This window comes from Astyanax mexicanus, chromosome 3 (assembly GCF_023375975.1).
Source record: "Astyanax mexicanus isolate ESR-SI-001 chromosome 3, AstMex3_surface, whole genome shotgun sequence".
In the NCBI taxonomy this organism is placed as follows: Eukaryota; Metazoa; Chordata; class Actinopteri; order Characiformes; family Acestrorhamphidae; genus Astyanax; species Astyanax mexicanus.
In genome coordinates, this window is record NC_064410.1 from 49,819,200 (window position 1) to 49,841,305 (window position 22,106).

Consider the following 22,106-nt stretch of genomic DNA (forward strand, 5'->3'; position numbering starts at 1 on the left):
GTCTTTTCAGAGCAAACAGGGCTTTAAGGTTTTGAAAGTAGCATTATGTAGCAAGGATATAAATATCCATTCATTTGTCCTTCTATTTATTAATCAGGTTAGCCATGAGACATCAGTTTTCCTCAGCCCTGTTCCTCACAGATCTTTGTAATTATCCCCTCAAAGGCAGAAAATAGTCATAATGTATTCATCGAGTTGTCCTATCATCTTGTTGTTCACCTGGGCAGATGTCTCTGTGCCCAGTAGATATAAATGTCTTTTTCCTGGCATTACGGTGTGCTTTGTCTGTTCTATATATTAACTGCTTGTTACTAGCCATGACTCAACTAATGTTGTTTCTTCATGAATGGGCTTCTGATGTTATGTGTTTTGAGTTATTTTAAGCAAAAAATCTAGATCAGTCAATACTACTGTCGCAACATTGCACAGTGCACTTTACGACAGTTTTTTTAACCAAAAACTGCACATGTAACTACTGCGTGCTGTCTGCATAAAACCCACAGCAAGCTAAACAGGTTTATGAAGCTACTGATTTATGTCACATAATATGACACACCTCTTCTCATTCAGTGTTTTTATTTTTTTTTTCCTACATTGTAATCCAGGCTATGAAGAACACATAAGGAATCATGTAGTAACTTAAAGTGTTAAACAAACCAAAATACTCTGTGGAGCATTTAAGTGGCTCTTATTTGGGTGCTGTTAACTTGATGTTTCTGAGGCTGCTAATTCTGATCAGCTTATCCTGTGCAACAGAGGTAACTCTTTGTCTTCCTTTTTCAGGTCGGTCCTGATGAGAGCAAGCTTCATCATGTTTAATGGTCTTTGTGACTTCCTTGGAGGATACTTTTAAACTTCTCGAAATGTTTCGGACTGGCCTTCATTTCTTAAAGTATTTTTTTTACTTAGTTGAGTGGTTCTTGCCATATTTTGGATTAGAACCTTACTCAAATAGGGTTATCCACTGTATACCAACTCTACCTTTTTTCATAATTTGGATGACTTTAGTATTATCTACATTGCAAAAAAAAAAATATTAATGAAAAACCACTGAATTGAAGGTGTGTCCAAACTTTTGATTGGTACTTTTTTAGTTTGTTTTTAGTTTCATAATTTCTATAGTTTCTAACTCATGTCAGATTAACTTGTGTCAGTAGCTTGAGTGTTGTGAAGGAGTAGCTTGAGTCTGTTCTGTGCTAGGGCTGCATGACACTGGAAAAAGCTGACAAAAACATACATAAAAACAAACAGGGAATTAAATGAGAAGTCTGCATATCTTATATTGGAGCACAATGAACAATATTGAGCAGACGAACCGAATTTTGGTAGATATGTCATAGTAAATGAAAATAGAGTGAATTTCTATAACATTCTAATATTAATCTACAGATCAACATGAATAAGTATCCAAACATTTAGGCATTTTTAGGAATCAATCAGGCAGACAAATGCATGTATTTAAAAATATTTATTCAAAATTATTAACAAGACATACAGATATCTTTATTGGCTCACAACAATTACAATTCATCCTCAAATAGGACAAAAAAACTAAACAAAAAAAGCATGAATGCAACATTTAATATTTCAAAATTCAGACAATAACATGTGCTGCAAAGTGTTCATCCACCCAGAAACACTGAGAAAGTGGTGTTGAATGGAAGAAGTGCATTGGCTTAGGAAAGTGCCTGTGTGTACGTCATGCATTCAGTTAAACTCTGCCATACTAAAATGCATCTGAAGAGTGGTGTGACTCCTGCTGGAGCTATGGCTTCTGCTCTCACACTCAGAGTGTGTCTGCTTGATTAAAACATGTAATAAAATTGAGTTTGGTTTAGTAAAAAGAGGAAAGTGTGACTCGTGTCAGGGTTGGAATTGGTTGTGAGTGACGCGGTACTAGAGGTGAAAATGTGTGCTGTTTCACTGCAGGTAAGAAACTGCTGGCTGGTATCAGGGAAGGTGAGAAGGTGTACAGAAATAGCTCTCTGTTTCAATCACTAACTGGATTTCTGTTGTTTTTCAGTAATATCTATCAGAATGTGAGGAGGCCTGTGTAAGGCAGGCTGGATTTGATAAGACTCAATAGCTACATTTCAAAGCCTCGGCGGGAGCTGTGGTGGGCTGTGTTTCTAGTTGGCTTCATTACAGAAGACAGTTCCAAAGAATAGAAAATTTCATGTACAGCTGAAAAATGGGGGTGGTTTTACAGTATCAGGACACTGATACTGTACATCCTTTGTAGCCCTCAGTTACCCGTATTCTCGGTGTATTTGAAATACGAAGGAACGGAAAACTGCATTATAATTAAAACCTATGAAGTGTTTTTCTTTTGAACTCAATACAGAGTCACATTAGGGTAGAGATATACTTGCTGTTTAGCCATGAGGTTGTGTAGACAACACCTTCCTTATGAATGTAACTGTTTACTACAGATACTGTAGATGCAGGTAGGCTACCACTTATGAGTTTGTACTGGGTTTGTCTTACACTAGAGGGCGCTCCAGAGTGAATCCGGAGTGAGTTAATATGGAGCATTTGATCATTTTCATAATAAAATTTTACTCAATAGAAAACTACCTAAAAATGTTTCATCAATGAACACATAATATTTAAAGATTTTGAACCTATACAGTTTACAATAAACATGCTCGGTCTGATCTGTCGCTCTCAGTCAGTTCATGGTAGCAGTAATTCTAGCCTCTCTATTGCCTAAAATCTGTTTACTGTAGTAAAATGCACAAATATAGGTTCGATTTCTTAGCCTTTTTTGCTAAAAAAAACCATTTCACTACTACCTCCCAAAAATAAATTAATATCTGGGAAAAGTAGTAATTTTTAAGTAGTTTATATCCGGTAGCTCCATTCACCAGTATTCATTAAGGAATAATTTACACCATTTTCTGAATTAACAGGGGAGATAGGGGGATAGGGAGATAGGGGGGCTCTTCTTAAACCAGCTCTGGCCTGTCTTCAAAACTTTTTTCATCAGGTTGACACCTCCCTTAATGCCTTAATGCCTGAGGTTGTGCAAAACCAACGCGCCAAAAAGACGCAAAATATGCAGATTAGCATCATGCATACACAAACTTATAGTAAACAGCAAATATATCTATATGCTTAGCCTTTATGTCTATGTGTGACCAATAAGCTACTGAAAAGAATTCCTCATAGGACAGTTCTACTGAGGATCCGCCTACCTCGACTGCAGCCTAGGCTTTGGGATGCAGCTACTGTAATGTACTACTGTAATATAATGAAATGTCACTAGTTTTAAATGAGAATGTAAAAGTACAGTAATATAATAACAGACGCACACTTATGAACACACACGCACACACCCACACACTCAGACTCTGATAATCCTTTAAGTCCTTTTAGAATCTCATTTCCCTAACAATACTGTATTATATTATTTTATTTGAAAAAAAAGGTCCCTTAACATTGAATCAAAAGCATTAATTTGTAACATTTCATTTGCTGATTAATTTTACATTCATTAAACCTTGATGTCTTTATTTAATTTCGGACTTACCAAGATCTTACCAAGGCTTTCTTTTTGGCTCCTTTTTCACCGTGTAAGACACACTTTAAGAGTGAATTAACAAAAGGAGGCTCTGAGTTTAATGAGCTCTGATTCTCTTTCAGTAGCCTGTCCTATTTATTCATTAAGCTCCTGTGAATCCTCTGTGCTTACTCTACTGTTGTATGCTGGAGCAGGAAGGAGATAGCTGCGTCTTTGAAGTGAGAGGTTTGTGGGCGAGTGTGCATTCATGTATGAGTCTGTCTGTCCATTTGTATGTCTTTGTGTCTGTCATCCAGCCTGTTCCTCTTAATTGCTCATTCTCCATTTCTTTCAATTAGCCAAACCTCTGGCCCTCTGTCTATTGTGACATGTCTACTTTTGGCCTCCTGTGAAAGAGAAAGACACACACTGAAAAAACTACAATGGAGCTACATGATCTGTGTCCTACATAAACAGCCTTATTAGAATAATTAGATTTTTTTCATAGAAAATATGTCCTTACACAATCCTAAATAGAACAAAAAATACAACATTAAACAGCATTATGTTGCACATTTAACTTATCGTTAAATTATTGTTTTAAAATCATTACAACACTCCACAGACCTGCATTACAGAGAACAGCATCTCGGCAATCTGCTAACTGCACTATGAAACTTTGGTAACCTTAGTTGTTGTTGTACATTGAACTAGTATATCATGGGGAGACTGGGGTTTGATTTTTTGTTTTTTAGATGATAAAATATAGGTACACAATGTTTGGAATACTATGGCAGTTTATCTGAATATATTTTTTTCAGTGCAACCTTCTACACTAATGGCAAAAATATACTAATCTTATATAGAGGGATTTTTTATGTCAATATATGTAGGCCTATAATCTAATGAATATTTAAGACAATTTGATAATCTGGTGTTCTGTGAGATTACAGTTTTTATGCCCTGTTTATGATGCCCTTACTAGCCTAAGCTTTTAGTGCCCTCTCTTGGCATGAAATAGAATTACATATGTAAATCATTCTACAGATATTTTCACTGCTTGCTCGATATCGTACTGATACAATACAAACAGCATTTAGGATGAATGTGGTAAGAGGAGACAGGAATAATACTAAATAGTAATAATAATAAAAGGACTGCGTTTTTTATATAAAATAATAATAAAAATATTAAAAAAACATCTTTTACTCACCTCGTGTGTACATGTGGCAGTGTCCTATGATGTATGGAATGTGGATTATAGAAATCTGTACATCTGATGAGCAGTTAGGACCACTGTTAGCAGTAAACTGGGATACACTGTCCTAGAGGCCTGGGAAGATCAAAGAAGAGCAGCTGTGTCAATAGATGTTTCAGTACCAGCAAAACAAAATCTAAGTTACCAGTCAGACACAGAGTGATTGACACACAGTTAGTGCTGTCAAAGTTCCTGTTATATGTCTAAGCCTTTCACTCTTTTCTATTTTACAAAAACATATTTCTGAATACTTTTATTTTTGTATTTTTACATTGTTACTATCATTGTTATGTTCTTGAATTTAATTAAATTGGGGTCTTAAGTTTACATATTGTCATAAATGCAAATGTCATGGAAATATTTTGCTTTGTTTGAACTCTTTTTTGCATCAAAATGAGTTTACAACATACACAAAATCAATAATTTTGTGCACAGATTAATATACTCTGTTGGTGCATCAATTTGTGTCCAAGTTTCAGCTGTTTAACCTATAATTTAAAGTTATGCTGAAGAAACATAAAAGCAACAATGCATGACTCTACCACCACCATGCTTAATAGTCAAGCTTGAATGCCTCACTGTTACAATCTTACCTTGTATAATTGTGGCGAAACTATATTTTTTAAATAATCCTTCCATTGAACTTTCCAGAAGTCTTGTTTTTTGCCCATGTGATCAAACTGTGGAAAACTTTCTAGTCTGTATACAGACTACATGTGTAGGAAGTTTAGGAAAGCGCCAGTTTTATGATTTTTTTTTATTATATGTTTCTTCAATATTTTTCTATATTTTCTAATACAAGTTAAATTAGGATATTCATGTAATTCTTGAATATAATCCCTCAAGATTAAGGTGTGTAATAGGTAGAAACGAACAAAAATGCCTGTCTGTTAAGGTTAATGTGTTTCTTTTGATGCAGTAGCTTCATTCTTCAAGAAACTACAACTTCAAAATGACTACACCTCACAATAACTTCCTATTGCGCTGTGTGTTCATTGGTCTGCTGGATGCTGTCAAACTCAGCCTGTTTATGTGGGCTAAGGGAAGCTATTAGCTGTAGTCAGTCGTGAACACTAACAGGAAGGTAGGAGAAACTTTTACTAGGTCAATTTAAAGAACCTTTTTGCACCACTGAATAAATAATTAATAATGAATGTCTTTTTTTTTTTTTACCAAATATATGTAACTGTGACATTGTATTATTAAAAATGTGTGCACTAAAATTCTTATTTTGTCTATTAAACATGTATTGTTGTGACTCATTCTGCTTCAGTACAAATAAATAATTAAAAGCCCAACATTGCCATGATATTGTAGGATAAATGTATGATAACTTCTGATGTGTGTACATCTGTATGTGTTAACTTAAAAGTGAAATAAGCACCGCTGTACTCAAAGTTCTCACATTACAGCATCAGTGTGAGTACAGCTGAACCAGCGTAACACACACCAGCTAAACCGAGGGTGGGTTATTATCACATAACATAAGCTTTGTGTTATGTATAGGCCTGCTTGTTTTGATGCTGGTAGTGACATGTACTGTTCTGCAGCTGTTCTGCAAGACAGGCACAAAGAGTACCTCTACAACTACAACATGTCCTCAGGCAAAGATCTGCAAATACATGGGGGAAAGTCTTGTCTCGTTGGAAGAGTGTAGAGGTGCTGTTTGCTTTAGAGACAGAGATTACCTGAGACTTCTCTGACTCAGGGCTGCTGTGAGTAACGAACTGTCTCAGATACAGAGAGGAAAGTCAGACAGAACAGGCAGAAGGTAAAGTTTTTAGAATTGAGTTTCAGGTACATTAGCTTGGTGATGAAATACCTGTGTAATATAAGATCAGTATGACCCTCACACTGAGCTACCTGCATTGTACTGAGTGCTGGGAATTTATCCTGAGGAGTTTTTAGCACCGCTCTACCCGCAGGGATCTGTTTTTTCCCACCATCAGCAGTGTATCTTAATCCAGAGGCATTTGTTTGCTTTCCCAGAGTAAATGTGGGATATAAAGCAGATGGGCCTGTCATTTAGATATCTGTAGTACTACACTAATAAGAGCCATGTGTTTGCATTCACTTTCAATACTGAGTCAGCTTTGCATTTACTGTGCCAGTAGATTCTCCCTCCCACACCAGATCTAATTTACAATAATAGCAACCCTCCACGTAAAAGTTTTAGAGCCTGACTACTATTACTATAATTAAAAGCAATATCAAACAGTACTTAACTGCTCTCTACGGTTACACATACACTCACCAAAAAAAGAGTTACACCCAAAGAGATTCAACTGACAGGACATTCATTACTCAGGTAGAGGTGTGGATAGCAGATACTAGGGTTTATAATACTTCTATATAAGCTGAAGTATCAACTCAAGCTTATTACTCAAGTAAAAGTGTAAAATTACTGGTTTCAAAACCACTTAAAGTATAAAAGTAATGTAAGAGAAAAAAATACCAGCTTTGGCCACACCACAGGAGACTATACTACCGAACTCCCCAAAACAAATTTTTCTAAAAGTCATAATAGCTATAATATAATAATATTATATTAAAAATCGTGATGCATTAGGCTCCCTGTTTCAGCTGTATATATGTTCATTTAAAATAAATTTATTGTAGCACAATGTAAAAACAGCTCTGAAAAAAATAAGAGACCACTTAAACATGATGTGTTTCTTTGATTTTACCAACTTGAAAACCTCTGGAATATAATCAAGAGGAAAATGGATGATGACAAGCCATCAAACCAAACTGAACTGCTTGAATTTTTGCACCAGGAGTGGCATAAAGTTATCCAAAAGCAGTGTGTAAGACTGGTGGAGGAGAACATGCCAAAATGCATGAAAACTGAAATTAAAAACCAGGGTTATTCCACAAAATATTAATTTCTGAACTCTTAAAAGTTTATGAATATGAACTTGTTTTCTTTGCAATATTTAAGGTCTGAAATACTCGGCCACATAGTGCTGTTGTTTCAAGAGCTTGCCTTAATAACACAGATACTACGCCATAGCCAGCTTTATCCCCAGTTAGAAATGTGTGGGATGCTATTAGATGTGCTATCAAAACTTCTACACTCTTACTGCAAATTCAGCAGGAACTGCGTGAGAATATACTATAATATAATTATTGGGACACCATTAGAAACTTCTGCAAATGAATGAATGAATGCCAAGACGTCACATGTGTTTTACACTACTTTTGTATTCTAATAATTAGTATATATTAGTAATTTTTTATCATTTATTGTTGCTGGTAACTTTCATATTCCTTCAAAATAACATTATAATTAAACACCTTCTTCTTTGTGCAACTATTTCTATTCATCTATTTCTTTGATGAGTGTATATTCTTAGATTCTTCTTTTTTATTTATAAGGAAAAAGACTTGAGATATGCTCAGCAACGACCAAAACCCCTGAAATTTCACAACCTCTGCAAGGTTCTGCAAGTCTTGCACGTATCCACTTGAACTGCGACTGTTTTGCCATAAACACACTAAGTGTCAGCTTCAAGCACAGACCAGATGAATCATCTCATTTGGTTCTTAATTCAGTTTTGAAGTCAGAGGTTGAAGGTGTTAGAGAAGACGAAGTGCTCGAAGTGTCTTCAAAGCTTTGTCTCTTTCAACACAGTTCAGTCCACCCACACAATTCCTAGAGAAACTCCTTCTGATATCCTGTTCTTCAGAACATGAGGTCATTGCGGCACTATGGGAAAGGCAGAATCTTCACTCTTTTGCGTACACAGGCTTGCCAAAAGTGATGAGATAGCAGTATGTCAATTCATCATGAAGTGGTACCACTGAAGACGGCATAAAAACGCCCACAGCTGTACAAGTTGTGAGGTGTTATCTTGTAACTGAGGTTAAACACTGGTCAACAAGCTTATGGCAAGAAAACCTGAATTATCAAAGTTTCAGCAAAGCCTGATAGTTGGTGGCAGATGAGCAGGACATTCAGACTTTCTGAAGAAGAATAGTTTAAACGGTAGGAGGGATTCTGTACCTGATTTTGTGAAGTTGAGGGCGCAGTAGGTTCTTGATCTTCATCGTTTGTCTCTGTAACAGCGTCTTCATCATCTATTTTATTTTCGTTGAAAAACTTCTCCAAATCTTCACTGCTGCCGTTGCCTGGTGAGACAATTTTAAATACAAGACAATGAATCACCTTCTACACTGTGAAAAAAACATTAAAGCAGACCATCTTAAAATGACTCAGTAATGATAGAGTGTTTACTCAACTTATTTTGGTTAAAAATTGACCAAACTCAGTATGACCATTTCAAATAACTTTAAGTTGAACCTCTCAAACATTAGTAAGTGTGCAGCAGCTGAAGTTGATTCAGTACTGCGTAAGACATGTAGTCTGTGCTTTATCTCTTTCAGGTTGTTCACTGTTGAACACCAAAAAGGTCTTTAAACATCTTCATTTAATTCCATCTCCATCTCAAAGTAGGTATGTTCAACATAAAAAACTAAATTACTTCAAAGTAAATGCTTATTTAAATTAGGCTATATACGTCTATTGAGCCATAATCATACTCAGCAGCAGGGAATGTGTAATTGGCTCTTACAACCTTCAATATTAAGATTAACTTAATACAATAGATTATGGATTACCAGTGGAAATATAAAGAGATTTAGTCTGAGGAAGTGACTACACATTGATAGTGAGTAAGGCAAGTGGAATACACATCCAGTATGCAAATAGATTGTGCCAGGAGTCGATGGTAAAGCTGTGAGTTGTACTCATTAGTGTTAAACTGCTCAAATAAGGCACATACATGTATAACCAAGCACCAGAAACACAGTCAGTGATCACTAAAATGGGTTACAATGGGTTATTCTCACTATGCCTGTGGAGAACTAAGATGTTGATTATACTTATAATTTCCTTAGACAATCCACACCACTCTAAAACTGTTGATCTGTTGATCTATATACATGGATGTGTGCAAAAAAAAAAGAACAGAAAGGTTTATAACGCAGATCTGTGTTTTTATGTAGCGAAATTTCACAGCTCTAGAGTGGCCCTACGATCTAACTGCAGCTCATGAAGAGTGAGAAGATCGTAAGTTTAAACCTCAACAAGCATTCACGACTCTATTGGTAAAATCCTTCCAGTTTGAGGAGATAATGCAATATGGGACATTCTGACCTGCAGATGTGAACAAACAGTAAACAGATTGAGAGAGAGGAACACAGACTAAACATCGACTGAACCAATTACAGACTAAAAAAGGCTCCAGCTGCAGCTCATTTTCTAATACTCCTCAGGCTCCACTGATCCATATGAGATTCAAATGTGAGTTTCTGTGAGAATTTGAGGTTAAAAGCTCTCTTTAAGTTGGTCTGCTTTACATGTTTAACAGTGACAGTGTACATTGCATTACATGTGCTGCAGCTTTATATCATTCAGAACTGTGTATAATCTATAAAGAAGCATTTAGATCAGTGTTGTAAATCTTTTGTAAGGATTAACTATTCAACTAGTATAATATAGTATATAGACAAAACGGTACCACTTTAAAATAAGACTACCTTTATAAAGGGTTTATAAATGGTTTACAATTAGTTTATTAATGGTTACTAATTAGGTTGTAAATGCCTTAAAAATAATTAATAATCAGTTATAACACATACGTAGAAAGGGCAACAATATAGATGACTGTGGGTTCACTATTTGACAAACATTAAGTCATTGTTGCCCTTTCTACGTATGTGTTATAACTGATTATTAATTATTTTTAAGGCATTTACAACCTAATTAGTAACCATTAATAAACAAATTGTAAACCATTTATAAACCCTTTATAAATGTAGTCCTATTTTAAAGTGGTACTGACACAACTATTGGCCCATTTAATCTTTTTTTTTTTTTTTTTTTTTTTTAAACAAGTGAATTAAAATGAGTTTGTTGTGCTGTTGTTTGGAGAAAATGTTTCTACTCTCTGGGGAATGCCTTATACTAGGTTTTGGAGCATTGTTGTGAGGATTTGATTGCATTCTTCAACCTTGCCTCATCCCCAACTCCTCTATTCATCCCAAAATAAATTAATGGAGATTTATCATTCCAGAAAACACAGGTCTGCTGCACCTTAGCTCAGTGCTGAGGGGCTTTATAACCTCTAGCTCTAGCCCACACCTGGTATTAGGCATGGCGCCAATAGGTTTATGTTTATCCAAAGATAAGAGTTGTATAAAAAGTCTGTTGGCAGTGTCAGCAGTGTGTGCTACCTAATTAAAGTAGCTGAATGTATTTATTTAAAGAAGTCTCCACAAATACCTGAGCATATAGTGTACTACATACTCACTGTAGAAAGTGTACTCAAATGTGGCATTGTAGTCGTATTCTGGCAGTGGTGTGGAGTCGTAGTCATATATCGTGTCATCCTGGCCAGCTGTGGAGATAAAACAGGCAGAATTTAGATGCAATCAGCTCAAACAATTTCAGTGAAAAGCGACATTCCAGTTGTAATTAAATATGTTTTTACCATAACCCAGTACTTCATTTTTGTCTGCATCTGCTTAAAGTGAAACATCTGGGCTGTTGATGTTCTCACATACCCAGAAATTTCATAACCATTTGTTATTCTTCAATTCTAACATGTATTCACTTGAACTAAGACTATTTCAGTCCTATTTCAGCAACGGCAGATGAATTAGATCATTATGACTAAGCAGATGTTTAATTTCATCTTTAGTTTAGATCTTACTCTGAACAACTTTATCCTGTGGTCTTTTCATGTTAACACTTTTCAGCTACATCACACAACAATGCAGGACACTGTAGCTCAAAAGAAGAATACTCAGTAACTCGAGATCTTTGCATCTGCATTCATGCCACTGCCATTTGTCAGCTATGTGAGACTGTTAAATCCATTCAGCTTATCTTGACATGACAAATGTGGTGCTGCGGAATTACTTGAGGCCATTCTGTTCAATGAATAAAGAGTCAACAATGGCAGCTCTTAGGGTGGTTCTGTCAGGCTTAGACATCATTAGAGTCAGGATGACTCTTTATGTCATTAAATATAATAGTCTTTAAACCCTAGTCATAGACAACGTAGACATTAAGAACGAGCTTGAGAAAGCATAGACAGCATATTATGGTATTAGATCATCCTGGACTGTATGAGGTAATAGATTCAGAAGCACTTTAGAAAGGTCCATTGTGAAAAAAATATATATAATATTAGTTACTTGGCATATATCTAAATATCTAAGTATTTCAGCGCACTTTATTTGATTGTAAAGAAAATATATACCTTTACAAAATGTGTTAAATTGAGGACTATTGAGGATTCTGTTAAAATCACCCTATTTACAGTAATACAACACACAATATTATGCAAATAAATGTAGATGACTCGAATGTGTGCTTAGAATATAGTATATTAGTATTATAATATACTGTGCTAATCAGTATATTGTGTATAGTTAACTGCAATCTTATTGTCAGAACACAAGAAATGTTTGCCTAAAATACTTTAATGTTTTATAAATATACTAATTACATCCTGGGACTATAATAATTGATATACTAAGCATGTCTGTGGTGAGCACAGTGGTCATATATTACTACAAGAATAATTGTTTGTTAAGCATTTTAATATGTATTTTAATCAGGCAGCCAAGATTTTCAAACTTAAATTTAGGGCTGAGTGTTGACAAGAACTAGGCAGTACGATATGTATTATCACGATACAGAGTGACAATGCATATATTTAAACCCCATCAACACCTCAGTCCTCCATAGTCAGGAGTCTGATTTATTGTAAGCAAAGCGACATTTTTAAATTGTTTAAATTAAATTTAGTATCAAAAATGTTTATAAATTGCATTTAGAACAGGAAGTGTTTACGTTTTATCCAATTATAACAGTGGGAGTTTGTATTGATAGAGTGAGCATTGGGTTTTAGGGTGGGGGGATGATTTGTGGTTGTAAAATGCTAAAAATTAATAAAGATATTTGTAAGAAAAAAAAAAATAACAGTGGGATCTAACGACAGAGTACAACACTGCTTAACATTTAAAGTAGTACTTAAAAATCAAAACAGTATTTCAAATACTTAGTATTTGTTAAATGTAACAGTTACTTTAATTGTAATTATGTATTTGTAGTTATTTATGATAAATTAGTAGTACAATACAGATTTCAGGAATCTGGAAAGTAGCCTACATTCTTTATTCCTCAGAATAGTGTTAATCAATTGTGAGAAGTTTCTGCGAAAGTAAGCAATCCTTTCTTAATTAAATTAGGATGGAAATTCTCATGGGGCTTTAAATGACACAGCACTAACGGGCCACTTGAGACCAAAGCAAGTGGGTCAACTCCCTGGACTACAAACAAGACATGGGAGATTAGTGTATACATGGCTATAAAAAGCAAATGACCCTTAGTGATTCCTGCATTCTATAGAAGTAGGAAGACCTTCGAGGATCAGCTCGTAGTCCTGGGACCTACAGTATTCAGGCAGTTTGTGGTGAACCTTGTCTTGGGTTGTGGAGTTCTGGAGTAAAGAAGATGGGAACTGACCCTGAGAAACCACTTCCTCACTCCAGTAAGGAGCAGAATAAATAATCTGTCAGGCTACTCTTTAGATTGAGTTAATTTTTTCAGCTGTGTACTTGGTCCAAAGCAATCAAATTCAAGTGCGGTTCTTGAGGGAATGTTAGCGATATCCACACCTGGCATCAAAACCCAAAGTTCTCCCAGATTCGCTCCCACAGTGTCTACAACATATCTGGATTCCATGTTCTGTATATCAGTCTCTGCTGTTTTGCAATAATCTGGCTGGGTATAGTGTAAGATACTGTATACTACAATATAATACCATTTTGGCAGTGAGAATATGGCAGAAATGTTTAGATTGACTCTGTGAAAGCCATGTTTCTTATCAAGTTACATGCACTGCCACGCAAAAGAACTAATTTCTGCTCTAAAGAGCTTCCAGAAATTCCAGGGAGGTTTTTCTCCTCTAGTCATTCCCTAAAACCTGAGTTTTCACTTCTTGGCATCTGGCTGGAATTTTCTGAAACACAGTGATCTACAAGTCCTTGTGCGCTTAGAACAAGACATATATCCAGCAGTGTGGGCTGCTGCTGCTGTAAAGAGCATGGTATGCGCACTTTACCAGATTTGGCCCTACAACAGATGGACTTTGCATTTCACTGGGACTTTCTCTCCTCCTCCTCCAGTGAAGTTAAGATATGGCCCATACGTTTTCCTTGTTGGCGGTTTGCCAAGACCATTTGGACCATTTCTGATGAGCGTGACCTCTCATTAAAAAAAACCACCCCAGGAGGAACAAGGCCTGAATGGGAGGTTCTTAATAAATGCTAATTTGCTGCACTCAGAAGTCTATTTGACAAAGGCCAGAGGTTGTTTAGTACAGTGGGTTGCCCTGACATCCAATAAGACACGCCAAATGCTAAATGAATTAGATCTCACATGCTTTCCACACATGCTTCCCAGAAAGCATGCTCAGAAACCTCGCACCAGCAGTTACTATTTCACAGTCACTAGGGGTTCTTCTATGTGAAACTGTGGAGGAACCCCTTAAGCTGCTTTCATGAACCTTAAAAAAAGCTTAAGATGCTTTAAGGAACATTTTCTCAGAGCACATTAAAAGGTTCATCCATAGTTTCAAATTAAATAACCAATTATACTTTTAAAAGTGCCATACTTGTTGAACATTACTGGTTAAAACTGTGGAGGAACCCCTAAATTTGGTTTTAGGAACCTTTAAGAAAGCTTAAGGTACTTTAAAGACAATGTTTTTTTTTTTATTATTTCACAGTTTCAAATGAAATGACCCCTAAAAGGTGTTGAACATTACTGGTTAAAACTGTGGAGGAACCCCTAAATTTGGTTTTAGGAACCTTTAAGAAAATAACCTTTTCGTAAAGGGTTCCTCCACAGTCCTCAAATCCCCCAAAAATAATTTTAACAGTGTAATTCTACTAGGAAACCCTAAATCTTGTTTTGTGAACCTTCACAAAAGTCTGTGATGCATCAAGAAGCATTTTTTTCTTCTTAAAGGTTAATCAAAGCACCTTTAGGGGTCCTTCACAGTTTAAAGAATAAATGGAAGAACCCCTTAAAAGGTTCCTCAAGTTTAACAGTGTATCTTCTTATCTACAGTGTGAGCTGTGTGAGCCGTGGGAGAAAAGAGACTAAAGAGAGCTTATACCTGGACCGGCGCTGATAAACATGTGAGCTCATAAACAGCGTGGAACTAAAGGCACTAGCTGCGAGAGATGGGTGTCTGGCCATTCTGCGGCCTTGTGGTGTTTATTTAAGACTACCCGCTCCAGGGAAGGCAGCCGCCTGCTATTAATTTGTGTGTCACTGTAAGAGACAGCACTGGGAACCGGGTCTCGGGCCTTAACCTACATGCCCTCTGTCAGCCAATTCACTAAGGAGCTCCACAGAGTTTAACTAAGTGTTCCTATCCAAACACTGCACTGCTTCCTTAATCACGTGGATTTGCCAAATAAAGTATTCGCAATAACAAGGCCATATTTCACTTTGCCCAGGATTAGCCCGGTGTAGAGTTTTTAGGGTGAAGGTATTCACAGGCCCCTATGGAACGGTGGCTCCTTTCATGTTCTCCCCCAACCGGGAGAGTTAATGGAGCGCTGCTTTGTCCTGCTCTTCGGTCACAGTCATGTCTGATCGCTGGTGACACTGGTTACCCCCTGCACGTCTGTTTTTGTGGCTCGCATCCCTCTCACTCATTCTCTGTGCGTCATTACCACCATGATTTGTGAGGATATGAGAAAAATTCCAGAGTCTTAAGCTAAAGGTTCCACATATTGTTCAGCCTCTAGGATGTTAGACCTCATGCAGGGCAGATAAATCAACCCAGAGGCAGTAAAGAGATGGAACCCTGTGAAATCCAGAAAAAGATGAAAGAGTTGGTGTCCTGACAAGCACCTTTGAGCTTTTTTTAAAGAAAGAGTGTATGTATAGTATCTTTCTAACAGTTTCCCACAGCTACGGATTCCTCACATGCAGGTTCTGGACCCAGAGAGCGGAAATAAAACGCAAAGCTATGGATGGCCAACTGCAGAGCTCATGTAATTAGACACCAGAATCTCCCACACTTCGCCCGGTTATCTTCCGCAAATGTCAAAACAAGCATGGGAGGCCATGAGCAGAACATTGATGGGAGATAACACCTCCGGAATAGCGATATTTGACAGGGATTTTCTTTATCTCCTCATGGCTTTCTCAGGAGGTATGCGCTCCAAACGCTGAAAGGAAACACTGATGTTATTTACTGCGCAACTTCTTTTATTAATTCTCTGCTTACATCGGTTTTTGGTGATTAATTCACCACATCACTCGACTGCTGGCGCAATCTGTCACACGACTGAGAGCATTTCGCCGGCTGCTGACTGCCAAGTTTCCTGTCCTAAAAACTCAGCTCTGTGTTAATTCTCCCAGCATTAGAACTAAAAACCATAAACCTCCCACACATTACCCTGTTTTTGTAGGAATCAGTTCTTGTGATTGAAACAGCTTGAAAGTTCTCTCTCGGGTCAGAGGAAAAGTTCTGCATGCCTGAATTATCATAAACTGTGTTGAGATGTTAAGTACACCAATCAGAATTATGTTAATAACACCTCCTTTTTTCTATGTTTATTGTCCAATTTATCTGCTCCACTGGGCATATAGAAACACTTTAGTTTTATTATTACTGACTGTAGTCCTGTATCTGTTTCTCGCATACTTTATTATCCCCCTTTCAGCCTGTTCTTCAATGATCAAGACCCCATAGGACCCATAGGACCACCACAGAGCAGCTATTATTTGGGGTGGTGGGTCATTTTCAGCAGTGCTGTGACATGGTGGTGTATGAGGTGTTAGTGTGTGTTGTGCTGCTTTGATTGGATCAAACACCGAAATATTCAGCCAAGAGTGTCCTATGACCACTGATGAAGGTCTAGAGGATGACCAACAGAAACTGTGCAGCAACAGATTCAGAGCTTCTGTCTCTGACTTTACATCTACAAGTTGGAGCAACAGTGGGTGGGAGTGTCTAATAGAGTGAAGAACAGTAAGTGAACACAGTGTTTAAAAACTTCAGCAGCACTGCTGTGCCTGATCCACTTACTCATACCAGCACAACACACACTAACACCTCATACACCACTACCATGTCAGTGTCACTGCAGAACACAGAGAAGCAGTTACAGGACTACAGTGTGTAATTATAGAAATACAGAGTGGTCCTCTACGATAAGCAAAGTTTAAAAAATGGACAGTGGATGTAGAAATAAGGTGTTTTTAATGTCATGTCTGTCATGCTAATGTGTTTTTTATAAGCCATTGCAACCAATTCCTGTTTTTTAACAGTAAATTTGTACAGTAAATAACTGTTTATCGATTCTCCATCACAAAACATGCAAAAGATACAATGCATCTATGCCCTATGAAAACAGCTGCCACCTGTTTATATAACAGTAGAATTTAAGGGAAAAATGTGGCTAGGTTGAAAATGTTTCCCAGGAATTTACTTTACTTATAGAAAGTAACATATAGAATCTACTCAATGTGTTTAAAGCAACAATTTGTTCTCACTTTGTTCGGGTAAAGCTCACACAATATTTTGAGTAAATTGAACATTTAAGACCCACTAAACCATCTAACATTTCACAAAAAATGTTACATCTTTTCTGATGGCCCCACACATTCTTTAATTGCATAATGGGCGTGTCCCCCCACCCCTAACTCACTATTAGTGTGAACTCTTTCCTACCAGGGCTACCTTCTCTTGGGTGTTTAGTTATATTTAATATATGGTAATGGTGGCCTGGCCACAGTGTTGTAGGCCATAATTTACAGTACTTCATTTGCAGATAAAGAACCGAACATTTAAAGTACATATAGTACATTTTACAGTATTTTAGTGATTTATTTATGCCAACATAAATAAAGCTTTTATACTCTGTATAGTAATAGTAAATTACTATTATTATTATACAGTAATTATACTGTAATTTAATTTTACAGTCTTTCATTGGCAATGTTTTTTTTTTCGTTAACACACTCAAGAAACTTTTTTCAGTGTATGTAACAAAAAAAAGTGTTGCCTATGAAATAATGTATATTATGTACAAATCTCTACTGCTTTTAACTGCCCTTGTTCTTTTGCCCCAGTTTGGGGAACATGTGTGATGACACACAGATGGCATCCAGTTAATGTGAAGCTAATTGGACATTATAAGCCTCCATTACTTACAAAACTAAAAAAGCAAGCGTTCAAACCATTGATGACATTCAGACTAAAGGATGAATTGCATAAATTAGATTTTTCATCAAGCTATTCTTTCTCAGCCGCACACAGCGCAGAACCACCATTAACCTTTTGCATTTTCTGCTTGTCCTGCAAGGTCATTTGAGGCCTCATTTCTCTCAATGGGCTGCTGCACCCCCACAGCAAGTAAAACATCTCTTAAATACTCACGAAGCAGCTCATCTCCCCTTTTAAACTTCTGAGGCAAGTGAATGAGAATAAAGAGAGACGTGCCAGAACCAGGGCTGACACATTCTACAGAAAACAGCTGTGCTCCAGGATTACGTCGCCCCCGTGATTGTTCTAACCCCCCGGGTCGTCTTTCTCTAGTGCCGGAGAAACTGCACAGCACAATCAGACAGTGTGCTTTCTTATGGATCTATCAGGATACACTAAGGGTGTTTGTCTTTTTTCCTGGGGTATTTCCACATCTGCCGGGGCATCCTGAGAACACTACGACCAAGTGCTTAATCTGCTCTGAATGACAGGAAATAACTCATGCTCTTAGTTTAGATGACACTTGGAGCAGTACATTTTCTAACTGTTGCAGCTCTACAGCTTTTCTAAAGTAGAAAAGCCACTTCAGAAGAAACACGAGCGGGACTGTGGGAAAATAATTCTAAATACAGAATTTCTCTGTTATTTTCCCATCACTTTCCTCAGGCCATGTTCCACTCAGACAGTACGCTCCTGATCTTTCAATATTACTTCTGCATGTCGCTTTGAGGTCACATAATGTACACATTTGGAACTTTTCTGTCCTCAGTTGTGTCTGTGATCTGACTCACTTCGGGCTTTTGTTTGGCTAAAAAGACTGTCTGTAGACTGTGTGGTCTTGCTGAGTAAGCAGAAATGCTTTAAACCACATGCTCTCATGTCACAAACATCAGGAGATTTGTCTCTACCGACACGATTGAACGTTTTGTGTGTCAGACTCAGTTTTCCAATGTACTAGTTGACTTTGTCCTAAGCAAAAACACGTGCAAGCATCTTTTTTATACTCAGCTCACAATGTTAGTTTTCCAGTACTCCATAAAACATGCACTTGTCTTGCAGAGAGTATTCCCTCTGCATGCACTTTGTACATTCATTCACTCTCAGTCTTTGTAAGGCTATTATTACAACATATGTACATGCATATCATTTTTGTCTAACGCTAAATGCTCTCTATTTATTAATTCACTCTGAAATTATTAAATTCTTTATGAGTCTATTACAGCATCTTCCTTTTACACCTTTTTTTAAACATCAGCTGAATAGACCAATAGGAACATAAATGAAATAACTCATGATTACAAGTTCTGACATCCATTAAAGTGAAAAAGTCTTTGTCAATCTCCTATAAAGTTAAAGCTTCTGACATACCATTAAAATACACAGTATATATTCTAAGGCTTTCTATGTATATTCAGACCTAATCTGTATATGCTGGATATGTGGAAACACTCACCGCAGCAGTGTGGATGTAGTAGCATATATCCTGCCAGGCACACAGCTATCAGGCAGTAATGAGGTAACCTGGGCATGTTGCTCTTCAGAGGGTGTGTGTGCATGTGTGTGTGTGTGTGTGAAAGTGAGCAGCCTCCACGCTGTGTCTCTGAAAGACTGCGCCGTGTGAGAGCATGAGAGGTGGAGGAAACACTGAGAAAAGGGGGTGGGAGAAAAAGAAGAGGAGGAAAGAAAGGGGGTGGGAACTCTCCCAGCCTGCCCGGACACCTCACTTATCTCCAAAACTAAAACCAGCACAGCCCACTTTTTTTCATACAGGCAGCATCAGCCAGCCCCACGCTGAGCAACCCAGCCCAGCAAATGAAAGCATGGGTCTGGATTAAGACTAAATAATCTGATTCCGGCCCAAATCTCGTCCATTTTAACAAACAGTTTATCAGCTGGGATTATGGCTCTGTAATCTTGGGTGGGCAGCACCAATTTGGTGGGTTTTGGATTAAGAGCTGATGAGCTGACCTGAGTTCTGAGCTTGGAAGTTCTCTCCTGGGTCAGAGGAAAAGTTTGACATGCTTAAATGATCATAAACTATGTAAAGTTGCTAAGTACAGCGATCAGCCTTAACATTAATGCACCTTCTTGACTCTACACTTGTCCATTTCATAGTAATGTGTCAGAGATCACTAATAAAAGATTAGAGGTTGACCAACACAAAATGTGCAGCAGCAGATGAGCTTCTGTCTCTGACTTTACTTTATTTACAAGGTGAGTCAACTTAGTAGTGTTTAAAAACTCCAGCAGCACTGCTGTGTCATATATGATTGTATCAGCACAACACATATGAAAAAAAGCTTATGAGCTGACCTCTGTTTAGGGTTGGAGCTCCAGGACACCACTGACAGGAAACGGTGGTCGTTCTTAGACTTATTTCAGGCCTGTTTTGGCAGGAAGGTTGTTCTAGCCTATCAGCATCATATCAACACATCTAAGGCAGAGAGGTACGTCAGGGCCGTTGATTGTCAGTGGATGGTGATCAGTGATAAATGTGAGGGCCTGTGGTGAAGAGAGTGTGGGAAAAGATTTTGAAATCACCCAAAACAGGGCACTTAATTAGTAAATATGATGTCCTGCCAGGAAACTGGTGGAGGCACTAAAAATAGACTATTAGGTCCAATAACTCATGGGGGTAAAGTCTGGTGTCTAGAGGAGACAAGCAAACACATGCATATGCACGCACAGCTTTTGTTTCACTTCAAAACAACATGTGTTCCGACAAGTAATGCTGTGCAGATGTTATAGACTGCCTTTCATTTGATCCATTTCCAGTCAGAACAGTTTTTAATCAGGAGTTATTCAAATTTCAGGAAATGGGAAATGTTTCTCAATCGATTATATTATATTTTAAAATAATCAGCTCCAAACTTACAAAAGTTAAAAGATGTATGTATATATAGAAAGTGGGACCCCTAACAGCCTGTAAGGCCACCAAATATTCCACCCAATCAGATAAACAGCACTTAAAGATGTCATCTTTGAGAGATCAATGATATGAAATTCAAGCTCCACCCTTGCTTCGGGTCTGAGAAAACCCACTGGCGTTTCTTTCTTTACTATCACTGTGAATTCCTGTCCATCCATCCACTTCCACTCTATACTGTGTGTTTAAAATGATGTGGAGCAGATAAAGAGGCTCTAACTGAGAAAAGGTAAAATATATAAACTAATTAAATGTGCAAATGAAATTGCAGAAGCTAGTGATGTTTATAAAACAATGGGCAGACCACCTCTTGAGACCCTGACTAAATATTTTTGCAAAGGTTTTAGAAACATTTGTATGAAAAAAAAACAAGCAGAAAATGCTCCAACTTCCAAAGCTATACATGGAGCCACTATGGTAAGGAAGCATACAGATATGTAAATATTTGTTTTATTATTTTGATACTGCTTGCACTACCCATACCGTTTCTGTGTGTGCTGCACCTTGCATACCCACGGCATTCATTTCTAGATTCTTTACAGTAAACCAGGATTGGGACTAATCTAAGCATATTGTATTAATGGATCAGATATCAACTATTTTAATAGTCATACCAGTTCAGCATGTCATCTGGTGTTCTCAAGACACAATTTAGAGACAGACATTTGCCAGCTGGCAGCATTGAGGAGAGTTCTCAGAAGGTAAATGAGGGATTTTTTTTTTTTATATTCTACAGTGGAATATGACCACATACAAATAATACTTCATAATGTCTTACACAGTTACCTAAATATAAAAGTTATTTTACATCTGTAATGGACAACTTAGAGACAGTAAAGAATGAAGAATGTTATATTGTATGAAACCTCTGAATTGAACATGTTTCATGCTGTTTTATGTACTTTTTGACTGGAACTGGAATAAACAAAGATTGGTCCCCTAATATTGCTGTAAAAGTGAATGACATCTGTGTTACAGATGCATCAGACAGGGATTAGGAGGGAAAATCCTGGAATATCTTTAGTAACTTTTTCTGGCCTATAAAGCTGCATTTTTGCAGTGTGCCAAGCACCAGATGTTTTTCAGTTTGGAAAAGGAAGAGGCAGGAGCTTTGCG

General features: G+C 37.2%; 1 protein-coding gene across 1 annotated transcript; it reads right to left on the reverse strand.

The window, feature by feature from the left end:
• Positions 1-1,453: 1,453 nt before the first annotated feature.
• Positions 1,454-19,717, reverse strand: si:ch211-191i18.2 (uncharacterized protein LOC564095 homolog). The gene is made up of 5 exons (XM_049475428.1): positions 19,518-19,717; positions 11,075-11,161; positions 8,767-8,891; positions 4,716-4,835; positions 1,454-3,909 (listed from the first exon to the last, which is right to left on the reverse strand). Exons 1-4 carry the CDS (start codon positions 19,618-19,620, stop codon positions 4,761-4,763), a joined length of 390 nt encoding a protein of 129 aa, XP_049331385.1. The 5' UTR covers positions 19,621-19,717; the 3' UTR covers positions 1,454-3,909; positions 4,716-4,760.
• Between the last annotated feature and the right edge of the window lie 2,389 nt (positions 19,718-22,106).